The 27,277-nt window shown below is 40.9% G+C and overlaps 2 protein-coding genes across 4 annotated transcripts in view; one reads left to right on the top strand and one right to left on the bottom strand.

The window, feature by feature from the left end:
• The window catches only part of TRIM37 (tripartite motif containing 37), a 48,797-nt gene extending 35,681 nt beyond the window's left edge, over positions 1–13,116 (top strand). The window contains exons 20-26 of one of the 2 annotated variants that reach the window (XM_054008215.1): positions 1,108–1,419; positions 5,055–5,186; positions 6,311–6,497; positions 7,394–7,512; positions 10,356–10,508; positions 11,724–11,808; positions 12,355–13,116. In XM_054008215.1, coding sequence (XP_053864190.1) covers positions 1,108–1,419; positions 5,055–5,186; positions 6,311–6,497; positions 7,394–7,512; positions 10,356–10,508; positions 11,724–11,808; positions 12,355–12,358 — 992 coding nt within the window. In that variant the 3' untranslated portion in view covers positions 12,359–13,116. Of the gene's footprint in view, positions 1–1,107; positions 1,420–5,054; positions 5,187–6,310; positions 6,498–7,393; positions 7,513–10,334; positions 10,509–11,723; positions 11,809–12,354 lie in introns of both variants that reach the window. The other variant, XM_054008214.1, reaches the window with a different exon arrangement.
• Positions 13,117–14,906: 1,790 nt separating this feature from the next.
• PPM1E (protein phosphatase, Mg2+/Mn2+ dependent 1E) overlaps positions 14,907–27,277 on the bottom strand; it is a 110,482-nt gene continuing 98,111 nt past the window's right edge. For both annotated transcript variants that reach the window (XM_054008442.1, XM_054008443.1), the window contains exons 3-7: positions 25,122–25,321; positions 23,147–23,335; positions 20,860–21,003; positions 20,375–20,468; positions 14,907–20,082 (exon numbers count right to left, since the gene is read on the bottom strand). In XM_054008442.1, the coding sequence (XP_053864417.1) occupies positions 19,010–20,082; positions 20,375–20,468; positions 20,860–21,003; positions 23,147–23,335; positions 25,122–25,321 (1,700 nt within the window). In that variant the 3' untranslated portion in view covers positions 14,907–19,009. The remainder of the gene's footprint in view (positions 20,083–20,374; positions 20,469–20,859; positions 21,004–23,146; positions 23,336–25,121; positions 25,322–27,277) is intronic.

Genomic DNA, 27,277 nt, shown 5'->3' with positions numbered 1-27,277 from the left:
ATTCTGAAAGCGTAACGAATAGAAGATTTCCAAGTTGATCTAACTCTGGCTAATTAACATAAAGGTTCACCTAGATAGTATCTCTTAGAGCTGACCTGGGGCAGCAAGGGACCTAAGGGACTTCCTTTACTTCAGATTCCTCCTCTGAATCATCAGTTAATGTGAAATGATTATAAAATTATTCTTCTATCCAAGAAACGCACTTGCCAGCAAACTGATGAGCAGGTGAACTCAAACTTGTCCAGAGATGTGAAAGGCTCTCCGTCGCCATGACTGGCACACTAAGGGAAAGCAAAGCACCCAGCACGGAAGAACCTCTGCCCACTGTTCCCATTGAGGTGGAGAGAGCTGCTGAGAGTAGATGCCCTATGTCACTGTAGCCCAGAGGAAGGGGATGGAGTTTGATTATGTTAGATGAAATGGGATCATTCTGCGTTGGGCACCCATTTCTCTTTCACATATTAGAGTAACTACAGAGAGTACTGTGTACACAACTAGTCTGAAACTTCTTTGAGCATGTCTGCACTATACAAATTGGTGCTAGCAGTCTTATTCAGGGTGATGAGGGTCCTGATTCAGATTATTGCATGTTGTCTTTTTTTGCCAGTGCCAGTCCCAGGAAAACACTGTGCTATTCCCATTTTTTTAGGCAGTCTTAACACTAAAATTGTTCCCTAACACTGTCCTGTTTTCCCATCTGCACTGGCAATAAAAAGTAACATGGATTTCTCCCTGCCCTCAAGGGAAATAGTACTATCACTGATTCTTTGCTCTCATCACATAGGCAGCCTTGTGTCAGCTATTTTAAAGGGATTGTCGGGACAAATCTGATAAAAGGGAAGCATTTAAAAATCTGAAACCAATAGAAATGTTCCAAGATTTTTAAAAGATGTTTATGGAAACAGTTTAACAAACATCCTCTTGTAGTATTTGCAACCAAGACCTTGTAGCAGTTTGTTAGTGCATGGGAACTTGGATGTGAAACTGACACATTCTCTATAAATTCTTACAGTCTTAATGAAAGAGTTTAAAGAAAAAAAAACCAAACTACTGATGGAGGTTAGACATTTTTAACCTTCGTGTTTGTTTAACCTTTTCCTTGTAAAGCATCATCCTACTCTCTAAAAGACCGAGACCAGCGGAGGCACCAGGCAATGTGGCGTGTGCCACCTGACTTAAAGATGCTGAAGAGACTCAAAACTCAGATGGCTGAAGTTCGAAGCAAAATGTCTGATGTAAAAAACCAGCTGTCAGAAGTAAGAAGCAGCAATGCTGGCTCTTGTGAGGGGCAACCCAGCTTCCTCCCTGGTGATCAGGGGCCTTTGGCTGCGTGTGGAACAGAAAGCTGCAGCAAGTTACAAGAAATAGGAATGGAGTTGCTGACAAAATCATCAATTACAAGCTGTTACATAAAGAGTTGTAAGTGTGGGATGGGGGAGGAGAAGGCTTAAAGCTGTCACTTCTCTAGATGGCAGTTGTGTAGACGGATACTGTATCTAGGTGTCTGGGAATAATACTCAGCCTTTTTATAGTTTAAACTTTATAGCTGAGTTTGTTTATAGTAAATATCTTTTGAGAAGCAGAAACATGAAACTCATGTTTATTGACAGAAATTAAATGGCTTCTCTAGAAACTGGTTCTAACGTTTTCAGCAAGCGCATTATAGTTATTAATAATATTCCAGAATGTGATAAGAATCTTTGAAGCCCACTGCAGATGTTATTTATCTAATTTCACGTTGACCTTATGGGTAGGTAGCATGAAGTTTAATCCTCTGTAAAGATAAATTTTGGTGGCAAAGGTTACCTGCAGACTATATGCAGATCACCTCTAAACTTTCACAAGTTTGTTACTAAAATGTGACCAACCTTGCAAAAATCCAAGCCGGGGAAAAAAAAAATTTTCTCAGCGCTCCAGAGAGTGTGTAATTTCTTCTCATCACATGAGAATCTTTTTCTTCGAGTATGTCTCAGTGTGAATCCCATAGTAGGTGTTTGTGTGAGAGATCGGAGTCTTTTGAATAGCAGTGTCACACACACGTCCCCTGTGCCTCTTTATGCTCTCATACAAAGTCCTAAAGGCCAGGGCAGCCACAACTCTCCCTCAGTTCCCTCTTATTGCTCAAGGCAGCAAGATGGATCCTAACCACTATCTGACCTGGTAGTTCTTAGCTCCGACTAAAGTTCTCAAAATGCTTCATAAATCTTCAGAACTCTTCTGATCTACTGGTATACGACCTTTGTGAACACCTTTGACCCATCTGGATTGAATACTGACTGCCAGACACCTCTGTCCGCTCCCTTGGTGTACAAGGATTTGAAACCTGTGGGCTTCAAGCTTGCACATTCTGTGATGGACTAATTCTTTTGAAAGATGGACATAGCAGGTGCCTCTTGTGTTTAGGAGAGTCACATATACTGAGTAGATGTTCGGTGTGCATATTTTTGATCACAAGAATGTAGAAGTCACATGGCCTGGGGTTGAAACTTCATCTCCTGGAGCAATCTATGAAGGCCTCTTCAGATCCTGAGGAGATGGCACCAGAGTCCCGACAGCGGACAAACAGACTTCATCAAGCAGCCATCTAGCAGACAAACAACTCCAAAGACCAGTGCAGAGAAGATGACACCAAGAAAAGACCTGGCATCAGCACCAATGCCCCCAGCACTGAAGCAGACTCCACCTGTATTGCAGATGTTGGCACTAAAGCAGACACAGTGACACTGAAGTCTGGTACTGAAGTCCAGCACCAAGAGGGGCCATTCTAGACAGGAGCAGAGACTCCACACGGTGCTCAGAGCCTTCCTACAAAGATAGACCACATAAAATTTCTGGGGACAAATCCACAAAGTCCTGCACGGCTCTGAGGGCTGATGAGCAGCCTGTGGCACAAAGGAAAACTTCTCCAGCACCAACTCAAGACTGGGTGTCGTGTCGCACCACTCAGCTCAGCAATGATGCCTATAGATGAGCCTCTGGATGAGCTAGCTCTGTAACCATTATCGAGGCACCTGCTGGTACCGGTATAGACCCTGGTACCAGGAGCGCCATCCACATTTCTCTGTACTGCCCATATAGGTGGTCTATTCCTCCTCTCCATCACCAATGCATACGTTCCCAATGTTCTTAAGCAGAGAGCCCTCTCCTCTACAATCTGTGATCAATATCCCAAAGAGCCTGCCTGCGCTCCGTACAGGACCTAACTACTATCCCAAAGGAACGGCATTGGACTAGCCAATATCAAGCTAGCGAGCGATATCCCCATGACATGCCACCATCACCTTGTTGGGCTCACTGGGGGTTGCCATATCAGTGTGCTAGAAGCATGCTGGAGAGCAGAAGTGATCGCTTCCCCATCACCTTTCTGCTAGACCACAGGGAGGGCCATCAAGAATAACCAGATCTGGGGGCTGAGGAACACCAATGCTGCTTTACCACCAAAAGACTTCTCATCCTTGTTGCCTGCTGAAGTGGTGTCTTCAGCATAACTTCCAGTTTTCCAGGAGCTCCTTCTGAGAATTTCACACCCTTGAGGGAGGGCTGCATTGGAGAAATGTCGTCAGTTTTGATATTTTTGACAACTGAGTCCATTCAGAATTGTTCTTCCCATAAATGAGGGACAGCTTGACCTAGCTAAAGCCTTGTGGCAGATGCTGGCCCCTGTACCAGGTAGAGAAGCAGTATTAGGTTCCTTAAGCAGGTTTTGAGTTCTTTATGCCCACCCCAATCCAGGTTCCTTGGTTGAAGATCTAATTTATACATGGGATTTTATCTTTGAGCCACTGTCAGATTGTTCAATACATCATACCCTTAAGTTGGTTTTCTTGGTAGCTATCACCTCTGCGTGGAGGGTCAGTGCACTCCAAGCCCTTACTCCTGGACCTCCTTATGCATCCTTTTATAGAGAGAAGGTGATTCTGAATTCATCTGTAATGTGGTTTGGGAGTTTCATCTAAATCCATCAATTAACCTACCAGTTTTGTTCCTGAAACCATTCAGCACAAAGTGAGAGAAAGATTGGTACTTTGGATTTTTCCAGAGCATTACTCTATTACATTGATAAAACTAAAGCTTTCAGATGCTCTCTCCCCCTTTTCATGACTGTAGCTGGCTTGTCAAAAGGTTCTCTGAGTGGATCCCCCTCTGCAACTCCACCTGTTATCAACTACTAGCACACGTCCCCTTTCAGTTGTCAAGTTATGCTCCATCAGGACACAGGCAGCGTAATCAGCCTGCTTCAGAAATGTGCCTGAATCTGAATCTGTAAAGCAGTGATGTGGAGCCAACCCACTGACTTGCGCTGAAGATTGCACCCTTTCCATGGTAGCCAAGTCTGGTGCTAAGTTTGGGAGAGCAGTACATCAATCCTTTTTACCAATGCAGCTGATGCTTCTTGCTCCCACCAGGAAAGGAGAGTACAGCTTGTCAGTCACCTACAGTGGGATCAGCACTGACACATACTTGAAGAAGAGAGAACAATTTCTTACTCTGTAGTAACTGTGGCTTTTTGAGATGCTGTAGTTAGTGTGAATCCCATGACCTACCCTCTGTCTCTGCTTTTGAAGTCCTCAGCTAGCATGGGCTTTAAATTGTGAGGGACCTGAGGGAGAGTTGGGGGACTACTCAGTCTTCTACGCGCTCACCAGGAACACAAGGAGACTTGGGCCACATGTGTGGCCTCAACAGACATTGCTATTGAAAAGACTCCAATCTTGTGCTCACATACAGTGGGTTCTCACTAACAATCCCATCTCGAAGAATTAAGGTAACCATTCCTGGTCTGGTCTCAGGAGCATTATTGATTAAGCGAGTGGCTTCTTCCCAACATACCTTCACAACAGGAATAATATGTAATGAAAACCTTGAAGGCGTTTGAGAGATTCGGAGAGAGGGGGACAATATGGTGGCCTTAAGAATAAAGGGGAAGAGAATGTCTAGTGCCATTGCATCAGTTAGTTCCACTTCAGGCCAACATAAAGATGGGATGATGCAGAGAATTGACTGGATGCCTAGGCAGTACATTCACACGCCTTTTGATTTAAATATCTTTTCAGTCACGAGTAAGAAAAGTAATTCGCCCAAAGCTACTCGTTCTGGAGCAGCAGGGAGCCTGTCTCTTCGAAGAGCAATGGACTGTGGGGACAATAACCTTCGCTCAAAGGGAGACTGTCAGACTTCCTCTGAAGGTAAACCTGAAATGTGGGAGTGCTTTAAATATGCTTTGGAATGCATCGGGGAAGAAGCTTTTTAACAGCATATCCTTGTTCATAAAGTTCCCGTCTTTGATGAAACTTTGTACGTAAACCAGATCCTATTTCCCCTAAACGTGATTAACATTATTGCACCAATACAGACCTTTGAGAACCCATTACACCATCTTACTAAGCCTTTGTGTCTAGCGTTCCTGGGACTTCCATTTTCTAACAGTAACCTGCCTATCTGAAATAGTTTTAATCCCCTAAATTGGTGTTTGTAGTATCTTGTATTTAATTACTACATTTACAAGCAAGTTACTGCTGTAACTTACCAGCCAGGATTTAAATTCTCGGTTCTGTTTTCTTCTCTAAAGGAAATACAAGAAAATTCTCCTTAAGCCCTTGTGAGACTTACTCCTGCACTATGTGGTAATAGAATTGGACATTATGGCCACCAGGAAGACTCTTACACTTTTTAGTGTAGCTCTACCAGTGAAAGCAAAAGTGAAAACTGTAATGCAGCAGTTCTCAAATTGAGAATTGCAAATGGATTTGGGGGCAGGGGGTTATGGTTCATGCTAATGGGAGTGGGATCCCAGGGAGAGGTCCCAGAACAGAAAGAGATTGAGAACTGCTGCTCTCGTGTATGCACATGGGAGCAAAATCATCTGTACCGTGAACTGTACAGTGTTCACCATTGCTATCTCCAGAGGTGCTGCACCAGTGCAGAGAAACCCCTCTATTTTCCCTATGTAGACCAGCCCCATAGATGGATCTATCTCTATTAAAAAACAGATATATATTTTTCTGTATTAGTGCACCTGTGGAATTGCTGACATATGGGAAACTAATTTCATAGTTCACACAAATCCAAAAGGTTAATCTATACTGTACTGGGAAATCTTGTAAGTGCTTTTCTGAACCTGTGCTACCAAAAGTGGAAGCAGTAGGTGGCTTTTCTGAACCTGTGCTACCAGAAGTGGAAGCTGTAGGTGAGGATATATGTTTCTGGAAAGTACACATTAGATCCTAATGGCAAACGCTGCTCAGATGGTGACTTGAAAAATTTGAAATGTTTCGTAAGAGCCAATTATCTTCATTTTTTCTCTTCTTAGGTTGCATAGGAAGCTCAAAGTCAGGCAGTAGGCATGGCTCTTCCAGGTCCCTGACTAATGGTAATGCTCCTGATGCACTACCTAAGCCAGAGGAAAGGGAGTGTGAAGGCTCAGATTCTGATGTGGGCGTTTCTGCTTTAAATGGCTTAACAACTATGGAGAAGACAAGAAAAGCTGTCGCTCTGGGGTAAGTGCTTTTCTCGCTGAATTATAAATGAAACATTCAAAACTGCTAAAATCGAGCCTTTTATGTATCAAGGAACATAAATTACTTTGAAGTCATTCACGTTTTTGTGCTACTCCCTTTGGACATCCAGCTTTGGCCCATAAGTGAGTTGTATGTCCTCATTTTTCTATTTATAGAACTTCTGAGGGTCATAACAGCTCATTTTAACTAAAGCTGAAGCATCAGTAGCTGTAGTCTGGCCATTTAGATTTGCCCATTTAGACTTGCACATCAGACTTTTGTCCATTTTTCTAATATTTCCTACTTTAATGTTCTAGCCACCAGGATTTTACATCTAGTTTCCTTATATCGGAGAGGATATTTCACTGAGAATCCACCGTTCCTTTCTTTTCCTCACTTCTGATTTTTCTGTGCTTCTCCAAATACAGTTTATAGTTACACAACATGTAGAGTAGTAGTTTTGAAGTATGCGATCAGGTTTTTCTAAATAGCAAGCCAATGAATGGTGGGGTGGGCTGTCTCTTGGTTCTTTTGTGCAAACAGACAGTTATGTTGAATTCTGTGCTTGCTTTCTGTCATTGATGTTAAGCAATAGTATGAAAGGGTAGCTTTAAGAAAACTTAAATGTACATGCTGTGTAGAGGTACAAACTCCAGATGCTGAATGTGACATAGCATTGTGGGTCAGAGGAGGATACGTTCTTTGGAGAGCATCAGTTATGTACTTTCAGATCTCAAAATGGAACCCTGTAAATATTCCAAATAACTTCAAAGTTGGAAGTTCCCAGAAGCTCCCCGATGCTAAACTGCGTGTAGCACCAGGAGGAAAAGCTGCCACCATGGTTGGGTTAATGCTTTAGGTGCTAATGCTGTTTTTTCCCCCAACCCCATTTTAAGGTCAGATTCTAAAGGATGTCATACAGAAGGAACACAACCAACTGATCAAGAGAACAACTTGGAAACTGGGGAGCTACAGGCCATTCTCTCTGAGGGCACTTCAGCAGAGCCAGAGGAAGGTAAAGACAAGATCAAAGAAAATAAATACTACAATACTGTAGTGACACTTTAAAACAGAGGTAGTTAATTTATTTTTTGTCAAAGTCCCAATTTCTTGGTCAGGGTATAGTCGAGGTCCAGACTCCAGGGAAGATAATAAAATAATAACAATAATGATAATAAGTAAATAAAAAGGTTGTAGACGTTCAAAAGCGTCTAGTGGTCTGGATTTGGCCCACTGTCTGCTTATTGACAACCCCTTTAAAACAAGAGTGTTTCTGTAAACTATGTAAAAAATCTGTTTATTTGGAGGGCTGAACTTATGTTGCAACATTTGGTAGACTTATAACGAATTAAAGGACGACTCCTCAAGTGTATGACAGAGCGGCGTGATGGAATTCAGAGAGCACAGAGAAACTTTTCAAGGAGCTTTTTCTTAGTTTACGTTTCTGGTTTATTTTTCTACCCCTGGATGCCTGTTTTCATCTTAAGACTTAACTTTAGAGATGAGGTTTGGCAAATTACTAATTTAAAAGATGGACTGCACTTGTGTTCCTATTAAAATACAGCAAGAGACCTTTTTGGGTATAAGGCTTCTGCTTGCAGGGGTAAGTCTGGTGGTGACTGGGACCATGTCTGCACTGGACACCTCTTAAGTCTAATTTAAATTGGGGTTTTGCAGTATGCAAGGTCCACTAATTCCTCTGAAAATCAGAAGAAATCTGAGTTGTTGAAAACGCATTCCTGTCTCTTTCACCTTGTCTTTCCATGCTGGAGAAAATATTGTTGGCTTTCTTATTGATATTCCATGCAGAAGTGTGTTTCATATCTTGCTAAAACTCGGCTGCCTTCCACCCCTGCACTAATTTGAATTTCAATGACTGATGAATTGTAGCTCAAAGCCTATATTAAGGTGCCAGCATCCATCTCTATCTGCAGTGTGCAATATTGTGTAGGTGTTGGCATTTGCAGAAGGTCTCTCAGTGACATAAAACTGAATTTCTTCTCTTAGTCACTGCAGCGTGATCATGATGTGTTCCTGCAGTTCTCCTGTTACAGGAGGAAGCATTAAGAGGATTTTTTTTTTAAGTAAAATATTTCATTGTTAAAACCCCAGGAAACAAATATTACAATTTATTTCCTTTCACAAAGGAAAAATTGCAGTAGCATAATCATTTGTTTTCAGGTAGCTATGATTAGCTGTGAATTTTGAGAACTAGCTCTTTCTTTGGGAGCATGTTTCATACACAAGAGCAAACCCAGTTTCTCCATCTGACTTCAATGTCAGGTCAATGTGTTGTGCTTGTGTGTTTATATGATTGTAATTCCAGAAAGTCTTCAGAGAAAAGGGCGGTTGAAGGAGTCATGTTTACATTTTTCTTACTTAGGTCTGCTCAAAGATGAGTGCCTAGAATTTCACAATATGTCAAGGAGGCTGCTTTATGCCATTTTAAGAGTTCAGTCAACTCTTGGGCAAGGCAGTTGGAAGAGCACCTGGAATTGCTGTTTTCTCAGAAGCATTTGCATTGGATCTCGTGATAAGATCTTTTGAAATAAAGGGGTTTAGGCAAGGGGTAAAATTATATGAAGTTATGGAAATCTTACTACTCATGTAGTTGACCTGGGGTGTATGGGCAAGGAGTGGAACATCTTTGCTCTGGGGGACTGCGCTGCAAAACCATTGGCATCTTGTTAGTCATCAGTGCCACTCAGTCCATCAGCTGATAGCCAGCACAAAGCAAACCAATCCAGACACCATAAAACCTGTGTAATTTCCTGTTTTGGTTAGTTTTCAACCACTAATCATTAAGGCTACATTTTAGTCACAGATTTTTTTAGTAAAAGTCATGGACAGGTCACGGGCAGTAAACTAAAATTCACGGCCTGTGATCTGTCCATGACTTGTACTATATACCCCTAACTAAAACTCAGGCTGGCGGGGGTGCTGTTGGTGTGCAGCCCAGGATCCCTGCTAGGGGAGGGGGGCCGGGCTGCTCAAGACCAGTGCTGGAGGAGGGAGGCTGGGCAGCGGTGTGTGGCTCGGGACCCCTGCAGATGTTGGGGTGGGAGGGTTGGTGGGGCTAGTAGACTCCCTACTGGGCTCTGCACAGCTCCCCAAAAGCAGCTGGCATGTCCCTGCAGCTCCCAATCTCCTGCCCCAGCCCTGAGCCCCCTCCCATACCCAAACTGCCCCAGCAGCGGCTGGTACGACTGGCTTAGGGGCTGCCTGATCTGCTCGGACAGCCCCAGAGCTAGCTGCTGCAGAAGTCACGGAGCCTTACTAATCATTAGTTTCAAGTAGTGGCAAGACGAAGGGCTGTCTTCATTTGAGAAGAATAGGATGAGATATATTTGTAGGAAAATCATGTTGTCATGTGTTTGTGACCTCTGAATAGGAAAGTTAACCTGATTGAAATGTGGTGCTGCTTAAAAGGCCATGACACGTCTTAAAACTAGTAAAAAACATTTAGACTTCAGTTCATTTACACAGTGGCCCACTGAAGCATTGGTAAGAATGGGCTGGCTGCCAGCTGAGGAAAGCCACTAAAGCAGAAAGGAAATGCAGTTATACAAGTTCACACTTACACCATTTAGTTGGATTTTTATAGAGTTGCTCCTTTAAATTAAGTCTCCATTGAATAAGATAACCAGACTGAGAACATTTTTTAAAACTGTTCCCCAAGCATGTTCTGCTGTTGATCCCTTAGTGCTTTGGTAAATAAGTTTACACACTGCTCACTTTATCTTGTTCTCCTGCCAAGCCCGAGAATTTGACGTTGGTGCGTCTTGGGAAAGAAAGGAAGCTGAGAACTTTGTGGCTACAGGAATCTCACTGCAGCAGGTTCTCCTTTGCTCTTTGCAGCTGGGCTATGTCAGAAGCACGTCCTTCACCTCCTGCCAGGCATGAGCAGCGATAGCGACATTGAATGTGACACAGAAAACGAAGAGCAGGAGGATGCCACATCCACTTCAGATGCGTTTAATCATGCCTTCGATGTCCAGCCCTCAAGTGAAGGTAGAACAATTATATTGTGCAATCAGAGGGGCAGCTTTCCAAATGCTACTCCTGACATGGCTCATGGTTCTTGTGGGTAAAGGATACTATTTGGGGCTAAGTTATTGCCAAATGAAGCCTTCCAAATATTATCAGTTGGTGCTTGAGATCTCATTTTAAAATGGAGGTAAAGAAAGCGAGAGTGAATTTTTCCTAACATTGAGATCTAAGACAGGAGCAGTCTCCCAGCAAAAGTAGCAGAAGTCCCCTTGCTTGAGTTACTTCAAAGTGGACTTGATTAAGTACCAGAGAGTGGACTAAATGACCTAACAGGTTTCTTCCATCTCTAACTTGCCTCTGTCCAAGGCTGAAAGCCACAGAACAGGTGTAATGTTATGGCATTGTGTAATGGCAGGATGCAGAGAGCATCTGCTGTGGACGGCAGGTCCCCTGGTCACTGCAAAGCTGTGGTATCAGAGTGGTGAGTTGGAGAAGAGGCATGGGAACCTGTGGCTTCAGATTCACCATCCCAGTTGTGGGTGAGGGATACAGCTGTTTTGGACGCTACAGTAGCAGCCAGCATGTAGGCTGTAGGATTCTCTGCCCTCTGCATAAAAGCTGACTGGCTTTGGGGCAGAAGAGTGGATTTGGCCCCAGTTATGTAAATTCTCAATTTTCATTGCAGAAAATAACAGTAAATGAGTGGTGGTAGTCGAAATGTCCCCTAGTAATGAGTTTGCATCTGAACTGACAGTAAACTGCTTTTGAATTCTTCAGCTCAGTTTTAAAAGTATTGAAAGTGTCTACCATTTTGTTCTGTGAAAATGGTCAAAAACATCTTAAAGGGTACTTTTAAAACCTTTACATGATTGCTAATTCTAAATAAGTTTGGTTAATGGTTTGGAATAAATAACAATATTAATAGCCTAATATAAATCAGTGGAAGATCAATGTCTTATTCTGAATTAGTAGTTTACTGCAGAACTCCACAGCATAACATTGAATATTACATTGCTGACTCACAAAAAAATTTAAACCACCAATTTGTACTCCACCATCATAGTTTTAAAATTGTAGAGCAGACTAATTCAGAATAAGGGTTCCAACTTTGTATCTGTCTTTCATATGTTAAGAATGAAATCTTAATCTCTGAAAGAATTGCTGATTATAGAGCTCTTTAAATTTAACTGGTTTGGGGACTTGGTCTTTAAGGATGCCATATTAATTGTTTTTCAGTATTAGAGCTGTGTTCAGTTTTTTCTGAAGGTGATCAAATAGGCCCTGAAGACCTCAGCTTTGGTCCTGGAGAGGACAATACAAGGTAATTGCTAAAATAAGAACACCATTGACTTAATGGCAGTTAACTTAACCTAAGTCTTTCTGTAATTTGGTTTGATAGTATAAAATTTTGCTGTGTCAAGAAACTGACCACTCCATCTGAAATACTCCCAGTGTGATGCAAATGCTCCCTGCAGTGCTCATTTACATGAAGGTTATAAAGATGGAAGGGCATTATGTAATCACTAATATCCTACAACTTGTAAATACTTCCCACTTTCCCATTGCTGCTGAAAGTAGATGAGATCCTCCTCCATTTCTTTGATTTACTTAAAATGTCAAGACCTGTTAACTAATCTGCTTTGTTGATAATGCAATTGCTAGATGTAATATAGCACCAAAGCAGGGCTGATTGGGGGGGCTCACATTCTCCTACTCCTTGCTGGTTGTCAATTTAGTATTTATGTACTTATCTTGGGAATTTTTAGATTTAAGCACCCTAAATCCTTTCTAATCCACAAAATAGCGCTACTACTATAGGCTCTTTTTAATGACTGAGATTGCATATGAACTGTCTCTTTTGGGCTAGGTAGAGGATTGGCTTGTTGACTGCAGAAGACTTTGAAGAGTTGGATTAACACTAGCCTGCTTGTGTCCCTGAGAAGAGGCACACTTCATAATGCTTATTTATTCCATCTGTATTTTTCTCGTAGGGTGTGCACACATTCCATTGTGCTGAATATAAAAGATTATGTAGTTCTTCCATGGCTGTTTTAAACCTGTTAATAGGGCAAGTTTCCCTATGAAAAACCTTAGCAAGACTGTATTTTTCATGGCTTTGGCAGGTTCAAATGCAGATTCTGAACAAATGTTCAAAAGGTGCTAGAGCCTTGTTCATATTTGTCTCCTTACGATTGATACAGCAGAGAATGTGGGGGAAGGTCCTTCCCTTTTTATTATTAATAGTATGAAATAACATTGTAGTTGTATTCATAGGGATCTAAGCTATTTAAAGTTAGGGTGAAAGTGGCCTGCACAAGAGTTAGTTCATATTTGTTTTCTTCAGTTTCTAATTTGGACCAACTGAGAACATCGTTGCCAAACTTTTTACCACTGTGCATTGCATTTGAGCAGCTAAAATGTTTTGTGAAGCAATAATGAAAGCTGAATAACTGGCTGGTGAAAAAGCATGAATAAGTGTATAAATGTTAGGTGAGTGTTCTTCTCAGCTGACTGTACTTGCTGAAACATTCGTTTTGTATGTAATATTCCCCAGTGTTTAAGTGCGTACAAATCATATCGTTTAGTTTAAAACTGTTTGCACTTTTTGTTAATAAAATGAAGATTGAAATACTGTGTGAAATTATTTTGAAGGGGCAGGTGCTGATGGGACAGAAATATACTACCTGGTTAGTGTTCAGTCTGTGTTTTTTTTAAATCTACATCCTAGTGGCACTGAACCAGTATGTTCAGGCCACAGTCTGCTCCAAATGAAATGCTGTGTCTTCCACAACCAATAGTCCGTAGGCACTTCCTCATGAACCAAATACCTACCCTCCCCTCTTTAAATTCCACTTCTTTCAGTCTCTACTATAATGTGGATTTCTTTAGTCATTGTCTTGAGCTTGACTGCAGTGTTGTTCACTGTATCATCAGTTTGTGTATCAATGATCTAGGCTCTCTCAAATACAGTACTCACCAGGTAGGCTGTGTGAAGAGGATGTAGGTAGAAGCATTCATTGTGAGTAGTTTGAGCTCTCCCATTCTGTTGAATTTTAGCCTTGGCTTTTGAATTCATGTTAAGGTGTATTTGATTTAACCGTCTTTCACTGGTTTTGCTAATGGGGCATTGCCTCCCATCCTGATTTCAGGAGCAGTCCAAGTTGATTCTAAGCCACGTGAGACTTGGGAGGGATAAATTGACTCCATGTCTCATGTAGGTCTTTGGTTATTCGAGTGTTATAGGGCCCCAGAAGCCCATACACTTTGTTCCCTACATGTCTTTCTAGTAACACCTTTCTCCAAATTCACTAGCACTTGTGCTGCTGCGTTTATGGATCCAAACCATTGGTCTGTATTCTCATGCTTCTAAGTATCAAGGAGCTGAGTCCTTTGTGAACATCTCCAAGTCCAGAACCTTGTGTCCTGCTTGATAATTTAGAAATGAGGACCAGCAGCCACCACTAGAGCTATGGGAGCAGCTCATTATTTGAAAGATTGTCCTAGGTGCTACACTTTTGACTAGAAGGGGTCCTGGGGCAAGAGCCTGTTCTTCGGTGTAGATACCTAGCTTTCATTTTTAATCCATTTCCTGGAAAAATCTTTATTTTAAACAGCAAAAAAAAAAAAACTAACCCATTTGAGCTGCTCTGTGTATGACTCCCTCTCCACTTGTGATTTTTATAGTTTCCTGAACTACATTAGCTCCAGTTTCATAATGAAACTCATCTAGAAGCTTTTGCTTATATACTGTCCAATACACTTGAGTGTGAGGGACTGGTGTGTTTTAGTTGAAGTGTTAAGACAGCTTGTGAATAATGCTCAGGCAGTTAGCATACCAATCATACAGCAGCTAGTGCCAGGTCTGCAGGGCCTTACAGAGCCCATCCAAAATTCTAAGCTATTTAGTCCTTGAAGCAGTGTGGAAAATTTAACGCTAACAGCAATGTTTAAAAAATACAGGGGATCTAAAAATGTAGGTTTGAAGTATGCAACTGTTGCCCTTCCACTAATGGGCTATTGCTGAAAATGGCACAAAGTCAACTGTTACAACTAAGTGTCCTTCAAATCTTGCACATCCCTTTCTTTGTTATAAAATAGATAAGAACATTCAATACATGGCTCCTCTACAGAGAGGTTAACAAGATACCAATTAAGCTACAGTTTAGGGAGCTACAACCTACTCCTAATTCTAGATTTGTTTAAATTGCAGCACCATGGTCAGATGCTCCTGCTTCCTAGTCTGCATATGAGTCAGATGCATTTTTAGTAGTAGGTAAAAGCAGTTTAGAATTCAAATTGATGCCCTCCATCTAGGGTTAAACAGTAAAATCCCATTAGACTACTGTACAGAAGCAGTTTAGCACAAGGAATGTGAGTTTGCTATTCTGAATTTGCCTTTAAATAAGTAGACCATTGAAAAATGTTTTAAATTGTTTTATTAAGATATTGATAAAATTTCAACATAGTCCTTATCCGTAAACACTTAAATAAAATATGGATGACTGTTACATGGATTACAACTGACCTCATGAGCTGTAGAACAAGGTTGCAAATGGAAAGATCCGAACACTGTAGCATAAAAATGATTAATTTAATCACTTCATAAAGAACAAGAGAACAAGTATCTCTCAACAGAAGCACCCAATGTAGGAGCTGGCACCACACCTGGAGTTCTAAAAACAAGTTACTACTTTAAGAAAACAGGATCAATCTCTGCCAACTTTCCCTAGTCCTGTTTTAATTTCTTCTAATTTAAAGGTAAAGAAATGCAGCAAAGAAAGATGTAAGTAAAAGAAAACAAATGCAGTCAACTTGTAAATACTTGAACTAAGTCTTTGAAGTGGGGGGGTTTCTCTGATGTTTTAATGCTGGCAGCTACGGTGCTTTAAGCCTGATTAACAATGACTGGAAAAGGACATGAACATTTACGTTAGAGGTTGCATTTATGTTTCACTGTTATTTATTGCATGCTATAAGGGTAGAAAGTTTTATTTGCTGTTGCAGAGTTATGATCCAAAGAAAGATTGTCCTAAATTGTAGGCATGAACAAAGCTGTAGTATCCCCTTTAATGGCTTTGTCTATGTGACTAGTGTTGAATGAGTGAATACACTGTGCTAAAACAGCCACTAATTTAGATCAATCTTTCTCAGTGCTACAGCAGGACACTGCTAGAGTAAGAATTACCCAGTGGTAGGTAGGATAGCATAGTGGACTTGAACTACAGCAGTCATGTCTGTAAACACTGAATTTCTTGTACCTCATGTTTATCTGTCCATAACACAATGCATTTTTCACAGACTGTGTTCCAAAAATGGAGCAGAGTTTGACAATGTACCACTGTAAATGTGGTATAAGTTAAAATCTGCTTTGACATTGTCCTTAAATGTTACACTGCAGACTAAACTAAATAAATAGTGAATTATTTTAACTTGCAAGGACAATTGATGGCACTTTTAGGTAAAGAAAAGTTATTTACATGTTTCCACACCTTTAGTGCAAATTGAAATGGGTTAACAGCTCCCTGGTCTGGTGCTATACTGCTTTCTGCAACAGCAGACATTCTTCAAGAGTTGCACATTTAAAAAGTGTACACTGGAAACTATTAGAGGGGGGATTAAATTAATCCCTTTAAAACTCACAGTGAATAGCATACCAGTGAGTTCTGAACAGCTTCAGACAAAAAGCCTGAAGTCCATTTCTCAAAACCAACACAATATTTTATTTTCACTACCTACCTTTTATTCCTGCAAAACATGTTTAATAGGTAAACTGGAACTGATGCAGATTGTGTTAACTTGAAAAAGGGATACTTCAGCTCTTTATTGGAAAGGTTATACAAATTTCACCACTACTAAGATACACAATAAAGTTACAAAACACAAGTGTCAGACTGAATCTTAGAATTAACAGTTAATAAATACATTTATAGAGATACTTTTATATTTGTCTAATTTTTTTTTACATTATCACCAGATAGACGATCAAAATACAAGATACAGAACATTTAAATACCATTAGTTAGAGGGGAACTTATTGCTTACATTAGCAAGCAGCAAATAAGGGCACAGGATTTTGAACTGAAGAGAACTACTTCCTATCACCAGTGGCATTAAGAGAAAACATTGCATTTCACAAAGCACTGCTCTTTTGTCTAGTGTGTAGAATCAAGAGCAGCATATATCAGACCAATAACCACTACTTTTATATGTATTATAGAAGTTTAAAAGACTTACCTTACAAATGGTTCCTATCTACTCTACATGAATATAGTGAAAAAATGAACACTTGCTATTTATACAATATTTTGCACTGGACCACGCAGGAACTGTGATGGCAATTTCCCTCCTAAATGGTCTGAGAAGCAGAATGATCATTTATGAATCCACACCTAAAGAACTACACTCTTGACAAGAGAGCATACACTCACTCCAGTATTTTTCAACCAGTCTTGCACATTGGGGAGTTCTATCATCCATAACTTTATCTTGACATATTTACTTAGACAAAGAATTGCACTTACATCACCTTCCAGTAAAAGTACAACTATCAAACAGAAGAGACTTTCAATGCATCTTCTCTATTAGTGTGAGAAGTTTAAACAATGAAAAGGCAACAGCAAGATGCCCAAAATTGCATACTTTAGGATTCGGTGGTTTCTCAATTTCCTTAGTAAATTTGATTAGAAACATACAATACATCTGAAGAGAATGTTAACAACATCTAAGGCTTTGTAAGATGACAGATGTAAGAACCAATGACTCAATTATATTTGTGGTTTAAAAAAACTGCAAAATAATTACAGGAATCTAAAACCACACTTCAACTCCTGTTTGCTTACAGCCTTTTACTATTTCAAACGACTTTTAAAAGACTGACTCAAAGAGCAAGCTGAGATCAGTAAAGTTCAAGTCTTACGATTTCAAATAATTTAGACTCTCCTGACTACTTATTTAAATATTTTAACAAATTCTAGCTAACTGTAAGGCTGATGTTTAAAGTGTTACTGCTAAGACTGAGTGGTATATTAAATCATGCTAAAATTAAATGCCGTTGGAGAATTACATTTTATATTCATACCAGTGCCAAATGAGTATTCCCATACTTAGTTATTGTGGCAAATAATCGTGGCAGGAGGCCTAATATGTTGTCTGATACATTCAACTGGAACAGTTTTAAATTACTTTTGTGTTCTAATTAACTATTCCTTTAAGAGTAAGACATCATCTCAAGGATAGATTAGTTGGGTTTTTGTTTTTTTTTTAAATAATGGGATAAGCAAATGGGCAACCCACATTTTTCATCTTTCTCTGCAAATCTAAATTTGTTGGAGCAGAGCTCTGGGATTGTCAGTGCGTTTTATGATCTCAGCTAAGCAAAGCAACCACCCTCAATCATCTACATCCACAGCATTTCCATTCACTTCGGGTTAATATAGCAGTCTCACATCCATTTTCTGAATCTATCGGGAATAACAAAAATTCAGTAGTAGTGTCACACTCACTCCAGCATATTATCATCCCTAAAAACTTCCACTTTATTTTAAATTATGCCCTTGCAGTCTAGAAACTAACCTAAAACAAAATCCTGATCAAATTGTTTATTATTCTTAACAAGTAGTTCTACAGTTTGATCAGTTTAGTGACAGCATATTGTACCTGGACAGCATCTCAGATTCAGTTTCTTTCAACACCTGAGATGAAGGTGTGATGATGTTCTCCTAGCAATTAACCACAGTTCTGTTAGATTAAAGCCAGTTGACAACAGCCTCCTAAACTGACAAATAAAAATGCCACTAAAAGCACCAAAAAGTTATGAAATCCCCACATACTATATATCTAGCCACGGGGAATATTTTTTTAAAAAATACAAAAACACTTTTTTTCATATTCCACATTATATGTTACAGGAAATAATAGCTAAATTAATTGTATGTACCTTAATCTGAGTCTGAGAACAGAGTAGATTTTACAGCATGAGTCTCTCCATTCCTAAATTACCTGTTAATACCCTGTATGGCTTTTAGTCTTTTACCTGCAAAGTGGATGGTTTTCTATAGATTTCTCTTAATATTAGTCTAAAACAAAGGAAAATAAGAAAAAAACACCACCCGGACTTCTATGGAAACTCTCCCCCCACCCTTTACAAAATTCGGCATTCTAAAACAGGATAGCTTTCTAAAAATATTGCTCCATAGACGTATCTCAGGCAGGTTCAACTTTATTCTCAGCTGCATTTTTTTCAATGGTTTCTAACTGTGTCTATTCACCTGAGCCAACTAACCAGCTTGTCTAGTGAATGAGAATATAGATACTTACGTGCATGTGTTTGTGGGGGTGTACTTAGAGTGGCACCACCAGCAGTTTTATTGTGACAAACTATTTTTTTTAATTCCTTGGTCTATTTACATCTGAGCTGAGTTTTACAGGGAACCATAACAGTTCTGAAATGCTCACCTTTTGATGCCATTTTTATTCTGGGATTGACTAAACTAGTTGCCTAAAGGGGGATACAAGGAGGATGGTTATATTTTGCAGCTCTGATAAAGGTATGGATCTGGTGTACAATTACTCTGTCTTCGACTCAAGAGCATATTCTCACCATAAACTTTGTGACTATTCATCCTCCACCACAGAGAACTTCTTACCAACATCCTAATTTTACTGCCACTTCGGACAGGTAAGGATGGACCTAATCCTTCCATATGGGAAGGTTTGTGAGCAAAGAGATGTGTGTGAAACTTTGGTTTGAGCCTGGCTCCACATCGCCTCTTTGCATTATAGAAATGGAAATGAGAGAAAGCAGAGACTCTTTTCCCCAAGGATCTGAATTGTTCCTTTTCCAATCCAGAAAAGTGTGGAGATAAACCCTCCATTTTGTAAATGTGCTGCCCTGTGGAACTCAAACTGAGAGAAGCAGAATATCCCCTTGGATTTGTCAGTCCAGACACTGAAGATGCGGTGCTTTTTGGAGATTCATTCTTTACAGTTGAGCCGTTAACCATATTGACTCCCTTTGGTAGGCCAGGGCTAAACACTTGAACTGGTAACAAATGTTTGGCATTCTGAGGTTGGCTTGCTTCTGTTTTCATCAGGTCTAAATAGCGTTGGTCTTCAAACAGGTTAATTTTGGACCCTATGCTCAAGCTAGTTCTATCAGTGAAGGAATCCACTCGCCCATCATACCCTAGATCTGCAGGCGCTGAGCACTGGTGTTGAGGCCATGGCCGTTTGCAATCTCCATGGTTTTCTTTATCTTCCCCACTATCTTCTTGTCCTCCTTGAAAAGAGTTCTCTGTCCAGTCTGAGTCCTCACTAACATTTACTGCTGTATTCATGTCCCTGAGAAATACCACAATGACAGTGATGTTGTCGCTGGAGCCAGCATCGCGTGCTGATGCCACTAATTTGTGTGCCACCATGCTGCTATCTCCATTATTCTCCTTCAGGTGGTCAGCCACCACCTTCACTGCCTCATCAGGATTTACTGTGTCATAGAAGCCATCGCAGGCTAAAATGAGGTAGTCTTCAGACCCATCCAGTACAGTGGAGGCGGAGTCTGCATCTCCACAAATATATGGCTTGTGCTCAACATCCCCTATGGAAAATGGAAAGCAAAGATATTTCAAATTTCAGGTTTTTGATTGGCATGCTGCGTGAGAGGTGGCATCCTGGGAACCCTTTTATTAATTCTCAGACCAGGAACCAATTATTCTTTTCTCTAAATTAAGAGGAGTCTCTTGGAATAACAGGCTAGACCAGCATCTGTTTTCCAGAAAAACTGAGATAGTTGTTCCTGGTTCTATTTATCTGTTGTATTACACAGTGTGATCAATAGAAATTAAAACAGGGAAGAGAAATGGATGCAAGAATTAAAGTACATTTCCTACCAATAGATCTGGAGACGGACAAACTCCCATTCACTCTCCAGGCCCCAAACCAGACCACGCAGCCTCCAAGGGCCTCAATACGCTTCTTCTCATCCTAAACCGCAAGGCAACATAAGAGTTGATCAGGTCTCTGTTGCCAAAAAAAGACTCTGGGTGCTTTCATCAATGTATCGGTGTTTTCACATGCACAGCAGTCCTGAGCCCATACTGTAAAGATTAGTGCTTCAGTTTCTGCTGAGGTTTTATCCTGCCCCCTTACCAGATCAGAACAAAAGATTTTGACAAGTCAGTAATCTTATCCAAAGCAATTGGAGTAACTGGACAGGTGCTTGCTCAGCTGTTCCAAAGGAGATAGAAAAGGCAGTTGATCAATAGTACAGAAGTTCTTTTATATGCAGACAACAATCAAATCTTTGTTTGAAGTCAGAAAATAAATATGAAAAGTGAAAAGCTATCCATCTTCAGTTAAAACAGGCCAGTCTTACCTCTCTATCCGGTTTATGAGGCTTCATTAATTCCACAGCTTGGCCCTGTCTCACAAGCATCACCTGGGAGTCACCAAGCCAAGCTACATGCAGCATATTTCCTCGGATGAATGTTACCACACCAGTGGTGCCACACCGTAGGCTCTGGAAAAAAATATCTACTAGTTTTAAATGGGCAAATGAAAGTGAAATGCCTTAGAACAGTTTTCACAGCTGCCCTCAAAGCAGAACATGCTGACAGTCAAATAAGCAGGGTTGTTCTAATGACGGAGAAATGGGGCTGCATTTGTCCTGCATTTACTACCATTCCATTCTCTCCCCCAAAGCCAGCATGGCTGAATGCAAGTAATTGAAGGCACAATTTTGTCCTATATGTCTGGTGAAAGTCTAATGTTCAAATCCTGTGCTTTGCCACTGATTAACTGTGTAACCCTCTTGGGCACCCAGTTTTCCCATCTGTAAAATGAATTGGTTTAACTTAACTACCTCAGAGAGCGACTCACTCAAAGTATCTCGAGATCCACCTTACATGAACAGTGCTAAGGAATGTGATGTCTTTGTGACACTATGAAAGAATTTTAAAAAAGTAATCCAAGACCAAACACAGTAAGTATAAGAACACAAGAATGGAACCACTCCTCCCCCTTCATAAATGTATTTTAGTGGTTGTGAAAGGTGCTAAATTGACAGTCCTGGAGAATGAAGTGCTCTGGTTATTTAGTGGTCAACTATGCTGTGAACAGCAGCTGACTCCTGACCTGGAGTGATAGTTAAACCTCTTTGACCCATTCACTCATTGGCCTCTGTAGTGAGAATGCCAACAAAGGGGAACTTAGTACCAGCTGTAATGGTGGTTTCTGTGATGTAGACAAACCCACTAGCCAATAGACTCAGACCTTTCCCCAACTAACCACAGTCATTGAGTATCTGGCCACTGCCACCATGAGCTGGATTTGAACCAGTGTCCCATAAGTGGAAGAATCTGTATCCCATTCCCATACCAATGTCCTATTTAAAAATCTGTGAATACTCAAGGCTGTGTGTGAGGTGAGCTAGTGCTATTTAAGCAAAAGCCTCCCCCCTAGAGCCAGAACTGAAGTACTAGGGACAGGTAGTAAGGGAAAGTATTTTCAAGAGAAGGAGAAGGGTGTCATTGACAGCATAGATTCAACCCAGTACCTACTGGCCATGTCTGTGAAGATTTCAGGTTCATTAGTAATCAGTTGGCAAATACAATGTACCATGGAATCTAAGAGGCCTTGTGAAATTTAACATGGAATTGAGGATTTTGACCTTACTTACTTCAAGCTTAAAAATTCCAAAGGGACCTGGGCCTGCCCCTGCAGTCTGTACATGCACGTGACTCCCAAAGTCAGAGAGTATTGTTTGCATGCACCCAGACTGCAGCATCAGGCCCTACCTACATACTCATTCTACCAAAACTTCTGGTGGATGCTAAAATCTAGTGCTTCCATTTTGTTCAGAATCAGCTGGCTTTAGTCAGTGACTCTGTGAACTTACATAGTGCCATTGGTATGCTGGCTGCAGTTCTAGGTGCAAGAGAACCAAAAGGTGACTAATAAGTAAGGTTCAATCCAATAGCCATTTTTATAATCCTTAGTTGTTTCCTTTCCCATGATGCTAAGTCAGTAATATCCATGAATAAAGCAACATGAAGAAAAAGATTCCAATTTGGCTCCTGGGAGACAGCGCTGGGTGTAGGATAATGTGCATCTCTTGCACAGCCTGGGGCCTTTTGCTCCCTACTTTAACTCCAACTTCGAGAGAGGCAGGACAACTGCACGTTACTCCTTTCCAAATCCATTTCTGTCATTTCCTAATCCTCGTGAGGGCTCACTGAAATGATTCATGGCAATCCCTGGCCATCTGGTGATTTTATCACCCTGAAGACTTGAGTTCAAGGACAGAGGTGGATTTCCTGCTTTCCAGGTTCATTACAGAGGTGTCATGCATGAGCTCTAGTGAACAAGAGTCAATGAGGCTATCTGTCAAGCATTGGCTGCAGAAAAAGCTGCCTACCAGGTGTGAGGAAGCAAGGGATGTGGTTGTACAGGAATGAAAGGGAAAGGTGATTGTCAGGTCCCATCCCGAACAGGGGTGCACTGGTGGTTGAGAGAGATGCTGAACTCAGATGTGTAGGATGTTTGCTCTCCATCTCTCCCTAGCTTGAAATTCACGTAATTTTTTCATTTTTAAATAGAAGTAATAAAAAAAATCTTCAGTCAAAAACTTTCCCTCTCTCTCCAAAATAATGATACTAACTCACCTCTCTGGCTGCTTTCTGAACAAAGCGTTCATCTGTCACCCGGAATGCTCTACAAAGTGCCTCCGCTGGGTCATGTTGAAACATCTCCTGATGTACCAAATTCACATGGAGATGGATGGAGGCATAGATGGCAGCATCCACCCCTCCATGACCATCAAATACTGCAAAATATGCTTGCTCCTCTTGGTCCTGCCAAGAGACAACCTTGAATCAAAAACTAATGAAGATAAGCAGTGCAATTGGTTAACTGAACTGTCATTAAAACCATTTAACTTGAGATTACTGGTGTCCCCCTTGTGCTTTCACTTTAGTGGTATAATGCCATTAGAGAGGCAGAATCTCTACTTGAGAACTCAGCTATATAAATTCTTTGTTTATCGTAATGTGGGAATATGCATACACAGATTATATAGTTGACAAATTGCACTTGCTTAGCATAGGCAGGTATTATGCATGCATCACCTGCATAGCTCTGTTAATGCACCTCACATCTGTTTTGTTATACCTTCAGTTATTCAATCCCTAAACTTTTCCTGAATAAAAACTGTCATTCACACCAAAGTGTGGCAAGGCTTTGTGAGCTGAACAGCAGGGTGAGACCACCATGTATTGCAAGCAAAATGCATAAATCCAGATTTGAATTCAGTTTCTTAGAGGTAAAATGCTAGGGCATTAAACTATGAAGCCACATAGCGCTAATGTTTTTATTCAATCCACATCAGTTCAAGTGTCTGTAATTAATACATTAATATGTACTATCTCATCAGGTAATTAAGTGTGATCACATTCTCAGATCAAGATAGGCAGAATCCTTCATCTTCAACTCAGGTTTCTTGTCTTGCCCAAACTGCTCACAGAGGAAACAATGATCCAGTAGCAAGAGACATCAACTTCTGCACCCAATTCATACACACAACTCACCAACCACTATCAGTGCCCACTCAACCTTGACAGCCATCTAAATGACTACAATATTTATACCTTGTAATTTTTAAGTGATAGGCTCCAACACAAATTTGACTGAAGAAAGGTGATAATTGACAGGCATAGGAAACAAACCTACCTCAGTTTGCATTAACAGAATACATCTTAAAGGCAAGAACTAAGATAGGGTGCAAGAAAATAGTTATTAAACTGACAACGCATAATACAAATCAATTTTTCCATCATACTCATCCAGGTTGTGTAATTCTTGCTACTTCACATACTTGCGATTTCACAACGTCTCAGATTTTACATCTGAAGAAAAGCTTGCACGAGGGTTTTGCTGATAAGTGATATGAAGAGATGGATGAAAGTACACCTGGGCCAGGATCTACCAAAAAGTTGGTCTTGGTGGCTTTTTTTGTGAACCTACTCTCCCAGGAGGACTGTTTTTTACCTCCTCTCCTACTCCTGCCTTTGACTTCTTGATGTTTCTCCCAAGAAACATGGTAGTCCAGCAGCACAGGCCTGGCTCAGCAGGCAACTAGACAGCAGTAACAAGCTATGAGTTGCACCATCACCTCTTTCTCTGTGATTCACTGCTATCTGGGCAATCTTCAGTCAAGTAGAGGATCCTGCCTTAGCTTACTCCTTAGTAACATAATGCACTGGCTGCCACTGGGGGAACTCTGTTACTGTTGAGTCTCAGGCCACTAAATCCTAGGAGCATTGCAGAACCCATGCTGCTCTCAATCTCCACGATGGTGAATGCATCCTATATTGTTCTCTCTGCTCTTCTATTGCCAGCAGAATGCAAGTTTCTAGATTATAAGAAGGCCACCCATATCCTATGTAGGGTATGGGCGTTCTGTGAGACCCATAAATATTTGCACCACGCTCACTGAACTAAGTTAGATGAGGCGTGTCTCTCTTGGAGCCCAACTATCTAAGGCCCGTCATATATACATCTTTTGTTTTCACAATAAAATGCTTACTAATTTCCCAAAACCCATATTCAGTAGGTTAACTGACCCACACCAGCCCCCTTTACCTCAAGGTTGAAGAGCATGTTGAAGTCAGGAATGCAGACATGCTTGTCTTCCATCTTCCTGCGCATGTTTTTGATGGCATGGATGGATGTCTCATAATAGCGGTAGGGCCTCCTTTGCAGTGGAAAGTCTTTCACCCAGCTGCTGCAGATCTCGTGGAGTTTGCTGAAAACTGAGCGGGCTAGCTTCACTGTCTCAATCTCTGAGGAGGCCAAAAGAAATACAAGGTTTTCTAAGAATGCTATTAAATGAGAATGTATCACTCAAGTGCATTATAAAGATGAAATAAAATCATGCTGGCTGGGCAAGTGAGATTCATCTCCAATTTGGAAACCCTGGATTCTGGTTGTAAAGGGAAAAACGGAAGCTACCTACAGTATAATTAGCATTCGCCAGGTAACAGCTGATTGATAGTATCTACCTACTCCTGTACCTTTACTGGACTCATCAGCAAGAAGCAATGAATGAGAAGATTTTATGCTTCCCCTGATAAGACCCATTTGCAGTTCCAGACAAGAGGATGCAACCATGGCTCCTACAATGTCTGGATTTAAACACTTCATGGTGCAAATGAGTTGCAACATTAAAAAGCAACTCAAGGGGCATGATTCACCACATTTTTGCTCCAGTTTTTGATCAGTGGAGTTACACCCCTATAGAACTGGAGCAATGCAGCGATTAATAAGGCGTAGCAGGGTTTATAACATTTCTTTTAAGCACGTGTTCATGGGTTTTCATTCAAATGGTATATTAACTGAGACATGTTCATAATTTAATGTTATTTTGTTTTCAGATCCTGAAGTAGGTTGAGCCCAAAAGAAATCTGTGTGAGCAAGTGAAAAGTCCAGAGCAGCCTTGAATTAAGGGGTGGGTGAGCTGTCCCCTTGTAAACTAATCATTCTTAATATGTGCAGAGTCAGGCATTCACTAATTATTCTGCAGTTATTAAAGTCTAGTTAGCTTCTTTTACTGGAAGAAAAAGCAGCAAGTAAACACGGGAGAACTGAACACATCTAAGGTTCTTTTCATATTACAATTTCACCAGTCTGAATCTCCAGGGTCCAATTTCAGCAAAAGTCTTTGTGTCTAGTGGTTCCAGTCGCCCTGCAGAAGTACCATATCCAAAGGGAACCATTCCACATCTGATTTCACAGAAACAGCGTCAGTATCAATAAGCAGCACCTACTAATGATGGCCTAGTTAGCAGTCACTGATAGAGTTAGGAAAAATGTGGTGTCTGGTGGTTAGCAAGCAAGACTCCAGGGATCTAGCTCTGCTTATTTTTCCCTGTGCAATGATGGGTAAGTAATTTATTCTAATTTCATATATGGAAAACCGGGCCTCAGTTTCCCCAAGTTTAGTTACTTGGAGCCGGAACAGAAGACAAAGAATCAGGAAAGACCCTGGATGCCTCCCAGTCTCCAGCCACTAGACCACGAGAGTTGGTTCTACCATGTTCAGCTAAATAAGCCATAGCAAGGCTGAGGAAGGAGACTGAACTTCTTAGTTCATCCGTTCTTGGAAGCAAGTGGGCAAGTACTGATACCATTAGGTCATCAGAGTAATAGCACAGTAAGATACTCAGCTGGTCTTCTGCAACAGATACCTGGAATATGCAGGTCTTATCAGTGCTGTCAGCAATGTCACTGCTGGGCAGCATGTGAAACAAGAACACAAATACTGCCTGAACTGTCCAAATCATATCTTCAGTCAACTCTTCATCCCCAGAGTTCGTCGCCCACTCTTTCCATGGGCATGTTTAAGAGAGAGAACCTGTTGATTTTAATGTCACCTATTCATTACAATTCAGAAATCCTTCTGAAGGAGGAATGGAGAAAAAACATTCGCTGTGCTGAGATATTAAATACCCTCCCCCTGTGAGGAGTGCACAGAGTGGTAGCAGCATCAATAATTGCTGCTTGAGATTAAAAAAAGGAAAGAGGCCCATAGCAGCCGATCCACCCCCTCACAGCTGTAAATTACTCAATCGTTAATGTCGCGGTGCTGAGCTGGAGCTGAGTCAGCTGTCATCGTGGCTGAATCATGGGGAATTTCATCTCCCTCCTGCTGCTGCCTCAATGCTGCTCCAAGAATCTTCAGTGTCGGAAGTACAGCTTAATTGCGCCACTGCTAGGAGGAAACCCAGGTCAGACATTTT

This window comes from Malaclemys terrapin, chromosome 18 (assembly GCF_027887155.1).
Source record: "Malaclemys terrapin pileata isolate rMalTer1 chromosome 18, rMalTer1.hap1, whole genome shotgun sequence".
Lineage (NCBI taxonomy): Eukaryota > Metazoa > Chordata > Testudines > Emydidae > Malaclemys > Malaclemys terrapin.
The sequence above is the reverse complement of the archived record's forward strand: the minus strand, read 5'-3'. Positions and strand labels throughout refer to the sequence as shown.